This window comes from Ostrea edulis, chromosome 3 (genome assembly GCF_947568905.1).
Source record: "Ostrea edulis chromosome 3, xbOstEdul1.1, whole genome shotgun sequence".
NCBI lineage: Eukaryota > Metazoa > Mollusca > Bivalvia > Ostreida > Ostreidae > Ostrea > Ostrea edulis.
In genome coordinates this window covers 52,791,918-52,802,673 of record NC_079166.1, presented here as the reverse complement: position 1 = coordinate 52,802,673, position 10,756 = coordinate 52,791,918, and the positions used below count along the sequence as shown (strand labels likewise).

At 36.8% G+C, this 10,756-nt stretch overlaps 1 protein-coding gene across 1 annotated transcript; it reads left to right on the top strand.

Moving 5' to 3' along the window:
* Window positions 1–256: 256 nt before the first annotated feature.
* On the top strand, window positions 257–9,105 carry LOC125677439 (prostaglandin E2 receptor EP4 subtype-like). The gene is made up of 2 exons (XM_048915504.2): window positions 257–6,643; window positions 8,668–9,105. Exons 1-2 carry the CDS (start codon window positions 5,882–5,884, stop codon window positions 8,854–8,856), a joined length of 951 nt encoding a protein of 316 aa, XP_048771461.1. The 5' UTR covers window positions 257–5,881; the 3' UTR covers window positions 8,857–9,105.
* The last annotated feature ends 1,651 nt before the right edge of the window (window positions 9,106–10,756 follow it).

Here is a 10,756-nt window from a genome sequence, read left to right as displayed (position 1 = left end):
TACCAGTATAATTATGTAACTCACGATCCGCTGATATACCAGTCTAATTATGTAACTCACGATCTGCTGATATACCAGTTTAATTATGTAACTCCTGATCCGCTGATGTACCAGTATAATTATGTAACTCCCGATCCGCTGATATACCAGTATAATTATGTAACTCACGATCCGCTTATATACCAGTATAATTATGTAACTCCCGATTTGCTGATAAACCAGTATAATTATGTAACTCCCGATCCGCTGATATACCAGTCTAATTATGTAACTCACGATCCGCTGATATACCAGTATGATTATGTAACTCACGATCCGCTGATATACCTGTATAGTTATGTAACTATGACTTTAGTTCTAAACACATTCAAGGGGGGGGGGGGCTGTATTTTGTTTCATTTTTGTCGCTGTTGTTTTTTTTGGGGTTTTTTTGCAAGAACTCTCTGCTTGATCTATCTCTTGTTCATGTATTTGTACTGTTACCTCGTGTATCGCATATATGTGTGATTTGAGTGTACTACATGTAAATTAACTTGAACCTGTACTTCCTCTTTTAGGCTTAGGTACACCACCATTAAGACCCAATTTTAAGTTAACACCCCCAAATTTTACCTGTAGCGTGATCAATGGTAGGCCGCCTGCCAATCAATCTTTTAACAATAGATCTCATGTGGAGTGACGTCTGCAGAGACTGGACTGGAGGAACCCCAGAGAGGTGTTTTGATAACAATAAAAGCACATGCCTACCGGCATTCTTTCGGTCTTGAGGAAGCCCAGTATACCCGAGTTTTGATAGCATTGACCTGTCCACAACTGCCATTTTCTCGTAATTCAATATCTTAAAAAAGACCCCTGAACAATTCAATTTTAATATAATTTTAACCCCCCTCCCTCTGTATGCATTATTATAAATTACACAATCAGAAATCAAACAATAATTTGCACATTAATTTCTAAAACTTGTAACTTACTGAAATAATGTATATTTATATATATTATAATAGAAATTATCCATTGAGACAATAACTAAGAGATAGAGGGGGGGGGGGTGCATCTAGAGTGTCAGCTACCTTTAGGAATACAACCATTATACAATTACTATATATGTGACCTCAGAAAGTCTGCAATCGGCCGAGACACATCCTGTATTATCAAAAGTATACACAACACCCTGATTTCTTGGCCAGGTTAATAACATAGACTATCATCTACCCCCTGAACTTCATTTGTTATAAACATGCATGGTTTATTTCTATATTTATCTAGGTTGTGGATAAATATCATTCATGCGTTTAATTTACGAAATATTAATCCTCTTTGAAGATCTACATGTATACAAAAGACTGGTTGCCAGATATACTTTGGGAATTAAAGGATGACGATTAGTCTTGTTTGAAGTTTTATGCATGTAGCCACCTGTCTGATATTTCGTTTTATGTTGTCCATTGTGTTTGTATGTCACTGGTTAAAAATAGAGAGAAAGGGTTGCATGAGAGAGAGAGAGCGAGAACCTATACATGTATACTAAAAACCTTTTTTACCTGTCCGGCCCATACCTACGCACACCGTCAGGGTAGAAGTACGTAACATTGCATAGGGAGTGTAGACTGGTAAGGTTTTATCTAAAATAGTTCAGAGTTTAAATACAAGCTGTAACTGACAGTAAATAAAATTAAAAAATAAAAGAATAGTCAACATATATGTGATTGAATAACATAACTTAAAGGACACATCTCATGTTTTCAAAGTATACAACATTACATGCATTTCGTCTTCTTTATGCTTATAGTAATTAATTCTAATAGTTCGTTCGCCGAAATTTTGCGATAATTAACCACAATACAGACTTAAGCCCTTCGGATTGTGAAAGTACTACGAGATATTATTAAAAACTCAACTTTTAGGGGCCTAATTTATTTACCATGGGCAACATTTAAATCGTTGTTGCTTCGCACTTTTATTCAGTTTGTGAGTAAAATGTCCGGAGTTTACGCATCGATAAATTCTTCAAAAAGAATATTTAATCCTATAGTAAAAACCCAAATATAGCGAGTAAAGCGTGTATGAAATCGGCAATATTGTGAGTAAATAATGTTTATATGGGTCGCTGTCTACAAACTGTTTGATGATGTTATTCCATAATACATCTGAAAATGGCGACCATATATAGTCCGGCTGATTGGTGCAAATTTTTATCAAAATTGCTCACTTGATATAAGGAAAGCATGAAACTTTCTACACAATTTCTTTGATGTTAGCTATGATGAACTCACTCTGAAAAATTCAATATGGTCGCCATTTTCAAGATGGCGGGAAAGTGATAAAATCGTTCAAATTGTTTTCGCCCAATCTTTTGTTTTGACATAAATCGAGGTTTTTACTCCATGCCCAATGACTCACAGCTTCTAAAAAAATTAAACCTTTCTTTTAATTGCAAATTTAAAGTTCAGTAAGTGAATAATGTCTTCAGCATAAATTTTGCCAAATAATAAATCCGTATAGTAGTACGGCAGAATGAAAACAGGGTTGTTTGATTGATTGATTGATTAAATATTGTTTAAGGGACTCTCTAGAATATTTCATTCATATGGAGATGTCACCACTGCCGGTGAAGGACTGCAAAATTTAGGCCTATACTCGGCGCTTATGGTCATTGAACATGGAGGGATCTTTATCGTGCCACACCTGCTGTGACACGGGACCTCGGTTTTTGCGGTCTCATCCGAAGGACCGCCCCCAATTAATCGCCTCTTACGACAAGCAAGGGGGTACTGAGGATTTATTCTAACCCGGATCCCCACGGGATTAGGTTTGATTGAAAAAGAATGACGAAAAGTATGTTTTATAGACATTTAATGAAGTTTAAAGGTTGAGATCAAGGTCTAGTCTCCGTCACTTTCCCCGCCATAACTACAAAGGACAGTGCAGGTTAGATTAGCCTTGACACTTTAGATATTCCTTTGCATCCACTTTGCAAGATGCTGATGCTTCCTGTAGTGATGTACAAAATGGAATCCACATATCTGTTTGATTCCTTTTTCACCCCCAAGTTCCTGGATCCACTTTTGGATAGGTAGGTTCTAGACATCTGTCCCAGACTTGGCTAACTATGTGACATGCTCGTTTTGTGTGTTGAAGCAACGCTGCTTCTGTTGGAGGAATACCATCTATTTCTCTGCCCTTTCTAGTAAATTGCATCATTGACTGTCATACACTCACTAGCTTTATCGTATGCGTATAACAAAGCGCTGCACTTCTATATGATCTAGAACAGCTATTGGTGACAGACTCTTGTCACATAAGTTGTCAAAAGTTTCTGTTAATTGTCTATAGTTTATCTATGTGTCCCATGCACTTCTTTGCAGATGACGATACCTGGTTACAGCCTGTGAATGCATGGAAAAAATAAAAGACCATGCACCTGGTCAGGTCCAAGAGCATTGACAATGTTGTGGATAGACAGGTATCTAAACCTCACAATTCCCTTATATCTGTTCAGTCTTCTTAAAACAAGATATTGCTATCGGTATCAGCTGTACGAATCACGACAAACCCCTGTCCTTCAGCCACTGCGTCATTAACACAAAGCATCATTCGTGTGTCTGCCTCTTCCTGTGTGCATGGTTCCAGTTAACCAGTGTCTCTTTGTTTTATAAAAGCACATGAGCGAACTGCCTTTAGAGGTGATGGTCTGTTTTTCGGCACCAAATAAATTCATCTCAAATTAGCTGCCGAGATAAATTAATAGACAAACAATTCATTCTTGTTCTCGTCTACTCGCAAAAAAGCTTCCCAATTTTCTGGAACTTTAGAATTTGGCAAAACCCTCCGTCTCACACCCATTTTCTCTTCTACATCTTTCCGATATTTTCAAGCTGTCTGAAAAATACTCATCCCAAACCACATTAACTTATCTGACAGAGTGAAGCTGATCCCGTATACATTTGTATGTGGTGCGCAACAATATCTTAAAAGTTATCTTCAGATGACTTATACCCCCAGTAATAGGCATTTTAATAAGTACAGTACCATCTATAACCAAAGCATCAACTTTCGGAGTCTCACTGCATGATTCAGAAATGTTCTCTAGTTTTGTAAGATCCTGAATTTGATCCATTGCATAATTCATCAAATTGTGATAGGGATGGCGGATAGACTTGGTTCTCATATTTGAAAAATCACAGGAGATCACCATGAAACATATAATTGTGAAAAGAGGCCACAGTTCTGTTTAATGATACAGTCTGTTGTTTCTGATATGATTCTGTTTAGAGGCCACAGTTCTGTTTAATGATACAGTCTGTTGTTTCTGATATGATTCTGTTTTAGTTTGTTGACGACTATATAAAATGGTTCGTAAAAAGACTTTGAAGTACTCTCTAATCGTTCTGTTACAAACTGGGGAAATTGCTGTTTTCCAATATCTCTACCTTACTAACTGTTTCTGCAACTTTTTGTCAACAATATCCCATGTGTCCAAGATTAAAGAATCTTTGCTCTATTCCAAGAAAGGATTACGATATTTTCTACAACTGAACAGAAAGTTTTTAAAGCTTTGAAAATTTGTTTTGTCTACCCTTGACCTGATCGTGTTGCCTGAAGTCTGGCCTGGAGGTTATAAAACTTTTTTGAACATGTTTTCTTACTCAGACTCAACCTCTATATTCTAAATTGCACTTATACTCAAAAGTGAAGGTTATAAACTGTTATAAAATCATTTTCACACTAAAATGGAGTACATGTACAAACTCAATTTTTTTTTAGTATGTTTCGAAGCTTGCTCAGAGTTATACTCAAAACAAAAATGGCTGAGTTTGAGTATGAGTACAGTAAAAGTTTTATAACCTCCAAGCCTGGTCCTTTGTTTTCATTTTTGTTAATCGTTCCTGAGTAGATTAGAATTTATTTATTATCCTAGCTATTTCTGGACCTGACACCATCCATCGTTGTTGCTACATGTAAGCTCCGTGAGGCCGATTGTTCCACCATCTCCTTTCATTAACTTATTATTCTGCTCATGGGCTTAATCTATTACTATCGCTGATTTCTTCAAAACGAATTTTGCATTCTGAAACTCCTGGTCAACTACTGGAACATTATCTTGTAGCCTAGTTATATGACATAAAGGAGTAGGTACCCATCTAGCATAATTTGGATGATCGAGTGCAAAGAATGAAAAGTAAAACCGAGTCTTTAAACAGGCGGGAATTGCCATCTTCCAATGATTTGATGAACACTAATATCGCAATTTTGATGTACACCATGGGCACCATTTTCATTACATTTTTACTAATTTTGATTATAAAAGCTTTCTACGTAACCACCATAGATCAATTGTGTAAAATTTTGAACTTCTGGCATTAAAAATCGGGATGATATTAATAAAACAAGCAAAAACATATGTCATATTGATGGCCATTTTGAAAATGGCAGCCATATTGAATTTTGAAAGTGGGTCCATAGCTAATATTGCCTAGAAGACCTAAATCTACCACTATGCCAAATTTGGTGCTTTCCTTATCAAGTGAGCAATTTTTTTTCACCAATCAGCCGAACTATTAAAATAGCGAGCGAAGCTCGAGTCGCAACTCTCTTCAATCATTATACACGTGATCACGAGATTTCCGCATCATTTGAAAAATAACTGGAAATACTCAAAGCGCACGGTACATGGATACCAATATATTTAAAACATTACAAATATGCACTATCAATGATGTCAATATGTAAAACGAATATGATCTTAATTTGAGTTACTTGTGACTATATCGGTACGTACATCTAGATAGGATTGATTCAGGAAGTCATTGCATGTAAGCTGTAAACAACTTTCTAATTTTAAAAGGAAATTGAAAATACATGTATATCACTAGTATTGACGATGACATCGGACATAGGATATCACTATGCCGTTTGCAATGAGACTGTCCATGCCAGTCAGGTTCCAACTCACGTGGAAAATAGCCTAGTTATAGCGGGGAATGTTATAGCCCTGCTTCTTATGCTGATAAACAGAAAGTATCACAAGTGGCATTCCTTCTACATATTATACGCCGGTCTGGTCTGTACAGATCTCCTACAGTCGTGCGTCTTGTATCCGGTGTCCATTTTGCGATATTCTAGTAACTTCACTTGGTGTTACACGGAGCCCCTCTGTGATGCCGTGTCGTTTACATTTTCCTTCACACAATTATCGTCAGGTGTGATCAATGCAAGCCTGGCCATTGACAGGTATCTGTGCCTAAGACAGAGGAACTTTCTGTGGAGAACAACTTGGGTTCGTTTACGATATTTCGGTGTCCTGTGCGCCATCTGGTGTTTTGTGGCTATCATATGCAGCATCCATCTCATTGGTGTCGGAAACAGCCAGCTTTACTTTCCTGGGTCGTGGTGCTTCATTGATTTCACGCAGACCTCCATTGGAAACCGCGTGAATTCTCTTATCTATTCCCTTTGTGGACTGTGTGTTGTATTTTCTACTTTCATCTCCAACGTCGCTTCCATAGCATTTTCTTGTAAAAACAACGAATACCGAGCCAAGCTGCTGGACGAGCACCGAGTATCCGGAATCTACGACAGTCACGTGACAATCTTCCTGGTCGTAGCGCTCTTTGTTTATGTGGCATTTTTTAGTCCATTCATTGTAAGTTCTGAAATTTATTTGTCTTTGTTAGAAAAAAAAATCTGGAAACAAAATTCAAAGCCTATATTATAATGTATCATTGTATGAACTGAGTAACCTTTCCAATGGTGTCATTATTGGCCGCCAGAAGACGGGCGATGGTATGTTATGGGTGGTTAGCCTAACCAGGCAAGCACGACGGCAGGCCTCGGTGTAACAGGGTGAGGTGTCAACAGGATAAGTGTCGCTATTAATAGAATATATAGGGTCTGAGAGTACTGATAGGCGGAAGTATGTTTGTTAGTACAAAATTGTACTTCAACTTAACCTTTGATCTTGTAAATTAAAAATCAATAATGATCATACTCTTTAAGAGCAAACATTGTCTCAAGTTTACTTATTGTCAAATGCTTCTCTCCAGACAATATTTTTCGATATTGTAGTAGTCTGACCTTGACCTTTGACCCAATAATCAATACGGGTCATCTTCTATCTAGGGACAAACACTGTACATGTACCAATGCTAAATATGCTAACCATCAAGCATGAGGTTCTTTGATTAAATATCAAGCAGACAACCTTTAGTCTACAGTTTGGTCTAAAACTGTCCTCCTTTTATAAATGCATACAAATATGTATGGAGCGCCAAATTAACATAAACTCAAATAATTGAAGATATCTTCAATTATTTGAAGATATCATCAATTCAATTATTGCTCTCTTTAATTGAATTAATGTGCGCATTAAATCAATTATTGCTCTCTTCAAATGAATTAATGCACGCTTCAATTCAATTATTGCTCTCATCAATTGAATTAATGAGCGCATCAATTGAATTAATGAGAGCAATAATTGATTTAATGCGCGCATTAATTCAATTATTGCTCTCTTCAATTCAATTGATGAGAGCATCAATTGAATTAATGAGAGCAATAATAGATTTGATGCGCGCATTAATTCAATTATTGCTCTCTTCAATTCAATTGATGAGAGCATCAATTTCGTAGAAATATTGCTCGCAATAATTGATTTAGAGCTCGGTATAAATAATTTTATGATCTCTTTAATTCAATTGAAGATATCTTTAATTATTTACAATGCTTTGGTATAAGGAATTAATGCGCGCATCAATTCTTTTAAAGAGAGCAACAATTCAATTAAAGAGATCATTAATTCAATTGTGGATATGTTGAATTGAAGATATCTTTAATTATTTATTTGCTCTCTCTAAAAGAATTATTGCTCTCTTCAAATGAATTAAAGATATCATTAATTCAATTGAAGAGAGCAATAATTGAATTAATGCGCGCATTAAATCCATTATTGCTCTCATCAAATGAATTAATGCGCGCATCAATTCAATTATTGCTCTCATCAATTGATTTAATGCGCGCATTATATCAATTATTGCTCTCTTCAATTGAATTGTAGCGCGCATCAATTCAATTGTTGATATCATTAATTCATTTGAAGAGATCATTAATTCAATTAAAGCGCGCATCAATTCAGCAGAAGAATTAATGCTATCATCAATTCATTTAATGCGCGCAATAATTCAGAATTGAAGATATCATTAATTATTTGAAGAGATCTTTAATTAAATTGTTGCGCGCATCAAATGAATTGATGATATCTTCAAATAATTGAAGATATCTTCAATTATTTGAGTTTATGTTAATTTGGCGCTCCATAAATATGATACCAAGTAAAAAGCAAGACGTTTATCAACTAAATGGCAACAAGATATCAGGAAAAAACAAACACGTCAAGCTTTTAACGTTGATCATATAAAGGAAGTGTTCCTTAGCCTTGCATCAAAAGCAAAACTCTCGGGTATGTCGAATGTGACCTTAAGAACAGAAGTCCCATGCACTGTAGGTGTTAGTATAATATGTCTTGAGCCTTGAGCGCCATGTATATGTCAATATATTTGCTCAGCTGCAGCTGGTGACGTCCCTATACGAGTGAAAAATCCCAAATGTGGACGTAAATTAAAAAACTAACTAACAAGTGTGTGTGTTCATTGTATCTTGTTTTGCTTACAGATAAACGTGTTCCTTCATGCTGTAGGCTTGGTGGCGGGGAATGGGCCAGTAGAACTATGGCTGATAAGACTCAGTTATATGAATTCTATTATCAACCCCTGGCTCTATATCGTACTCCGGAAAGAGAGCCTGCAGAAGTTTCTCTTGGTATATAGACTGTGCTGTAGATCTTCCCAGGAGGCCATGTAGGCATTAAAAATACATTGAACTTTTTGGACTGGTTCTGATTCGAAAAACTGCGAAAAATAGAGACACACAGATAATATAATAGTATAAATAGAAGCTGTACATGTTAATATAGAGATATAGATACTATAATAGTATGCATAGAACTTGTACATGTAAATAGAGAGATATAAATAATATAATAGTATAAATAGAATTTGTACATGTAAATATAGATGATATAATAGTATGAATAGAACTTGTACATGTGTTTGATTGATTTTATTATTTAAATTCTCAATGTTGTCAGGGGGTAACTAGAGGTTGTTCAATGTGTGGTGTGTGAAGGCACGCACACTAACACCATACGCCCACACCACACACACAGACACGCCCTAACCCCACAAACACGCCCACAACCCATATACACCCACAGCCCACGCCTACACTACACACACGCCCAAACACCACACACCGTCACATGTCAACACTACTCATCACAAAGCACACACACACACAGAGTGAACTTCGATGATCCACCCGAACCCCAGGATTGATAACTTGAATACACACAAATTAGGAATGTTAGCATTTTGGTATGATTTATTTTGGTCCTGCTACGCTCGAAAAGACTTTGTTCTAATTATTCCGTGTATATTCCAACATGAAAACTTTATCTCCTATTGTGACCCTACCCTGCCTCTGGACCCCTGAATTGAACAAAATTGAATTTCAACTACCTGTAGATGTTTGCATGTTACTATGACTAATCAGGATCCTGTTGTTGTTGAGATGAAGAATTTTTTTAAAAAACTTTGATCCCTTTGTTGTAACTCAAACCTACCCTCGGGACCACAATGTGAAGAAGCCTGAATCTGCACTACCCCAGGATGCTTGCATCAATATGATTAATCGTGACCCTATTGTTTTTGAAAAAAAAATTCTTTATTTCCCCATTATAAACTTTGATCATTGTCGCCCCACCCTCCTTCCGGGGACCACAGTTTGAGCAAACTTGAATCTTCATCATGGGAATGCTTGCATCATGGCCCTGTTCTAAATATTTTTAAATATTTCAAAATATGTTTCCTTCATATCTGCATTTATTTGATCCCTGTTGTGAACCCACTCTACCCCCGGTGGCCATGAGTTAAAGACCCCCCCCCCCAAAAAAAAAAAACACCGTGCGGTTGCTCCACGGATCACTGAATGTGGGAGGAGCTTATCCATGGTCAATGTTATTTACCTGGAATTTACCTGCCCAAGAGATCAGTTGTTGTGTATATTTTTATGACATACACGGGAAATTTCTCAGGTTATTACAAATTATGCTTAGTGTCTTGATTTGTGCAACAACAAAAAAATAATTAAAATTTCTACCTACATGCATACCGCATTTCTATTTCCCGTAAACCTTCAAACTTGGTCATATTTATGTATTGCAAATGACAGGTTTAGCCCATTTCTAAACCTTTGATTTTTAAAACTTCTAATTAAATTGTTATATATCGTATATAAATAATTTCCTAAATATAATATTACCCGGCGTTTCCGGGCACTTCCTGGTGTCCTGGGAGTTCGCGGTGTCGTGGGTGTAGTAGGTAAAATATTCATGTTTCGAGAGAATGAATAAATCCAAGTAGATCTAGATCTGTGTACATGTACAACCAAATGAAGAATGATCAAGATACCCCTCAATATGGGCCGTCTGTAGGGTTTCTGTAGCTGTAGTGTTTGCGTAATGGTGGTATCCCAAACAGAAGCTGACACGAAGTCTACCCCCCTCCTCTCTCTCTCTCTCTCTCTCTCTCTCTCTCTCTCTCTCTCTCTCTCTCGGGTTTCTGTGGACGTAGTGTTTGTGTAACGATGGCACCCCTAAACAGAAACTGACACGAAGTCTACACCCCCTCCTCTCTCTTTCTTT

Excerpts from the sequence above, each read along its gene's own strand:
- LOC125677439 (XM_048915504.2), top strand. The coding sequence starts at position 5,882 with ATGACATCGGACATAGGATATCACTATGCCGTTTGCAATGAGACTGTC. Across the intron at positions 6,644-8,667 it reads CATTTTTTAGTCCATTCATT|ATAAACGTGTTCCTTCATGC; the intron begins GTAAGTTCTGAA and ends TTTTGCTTACAG.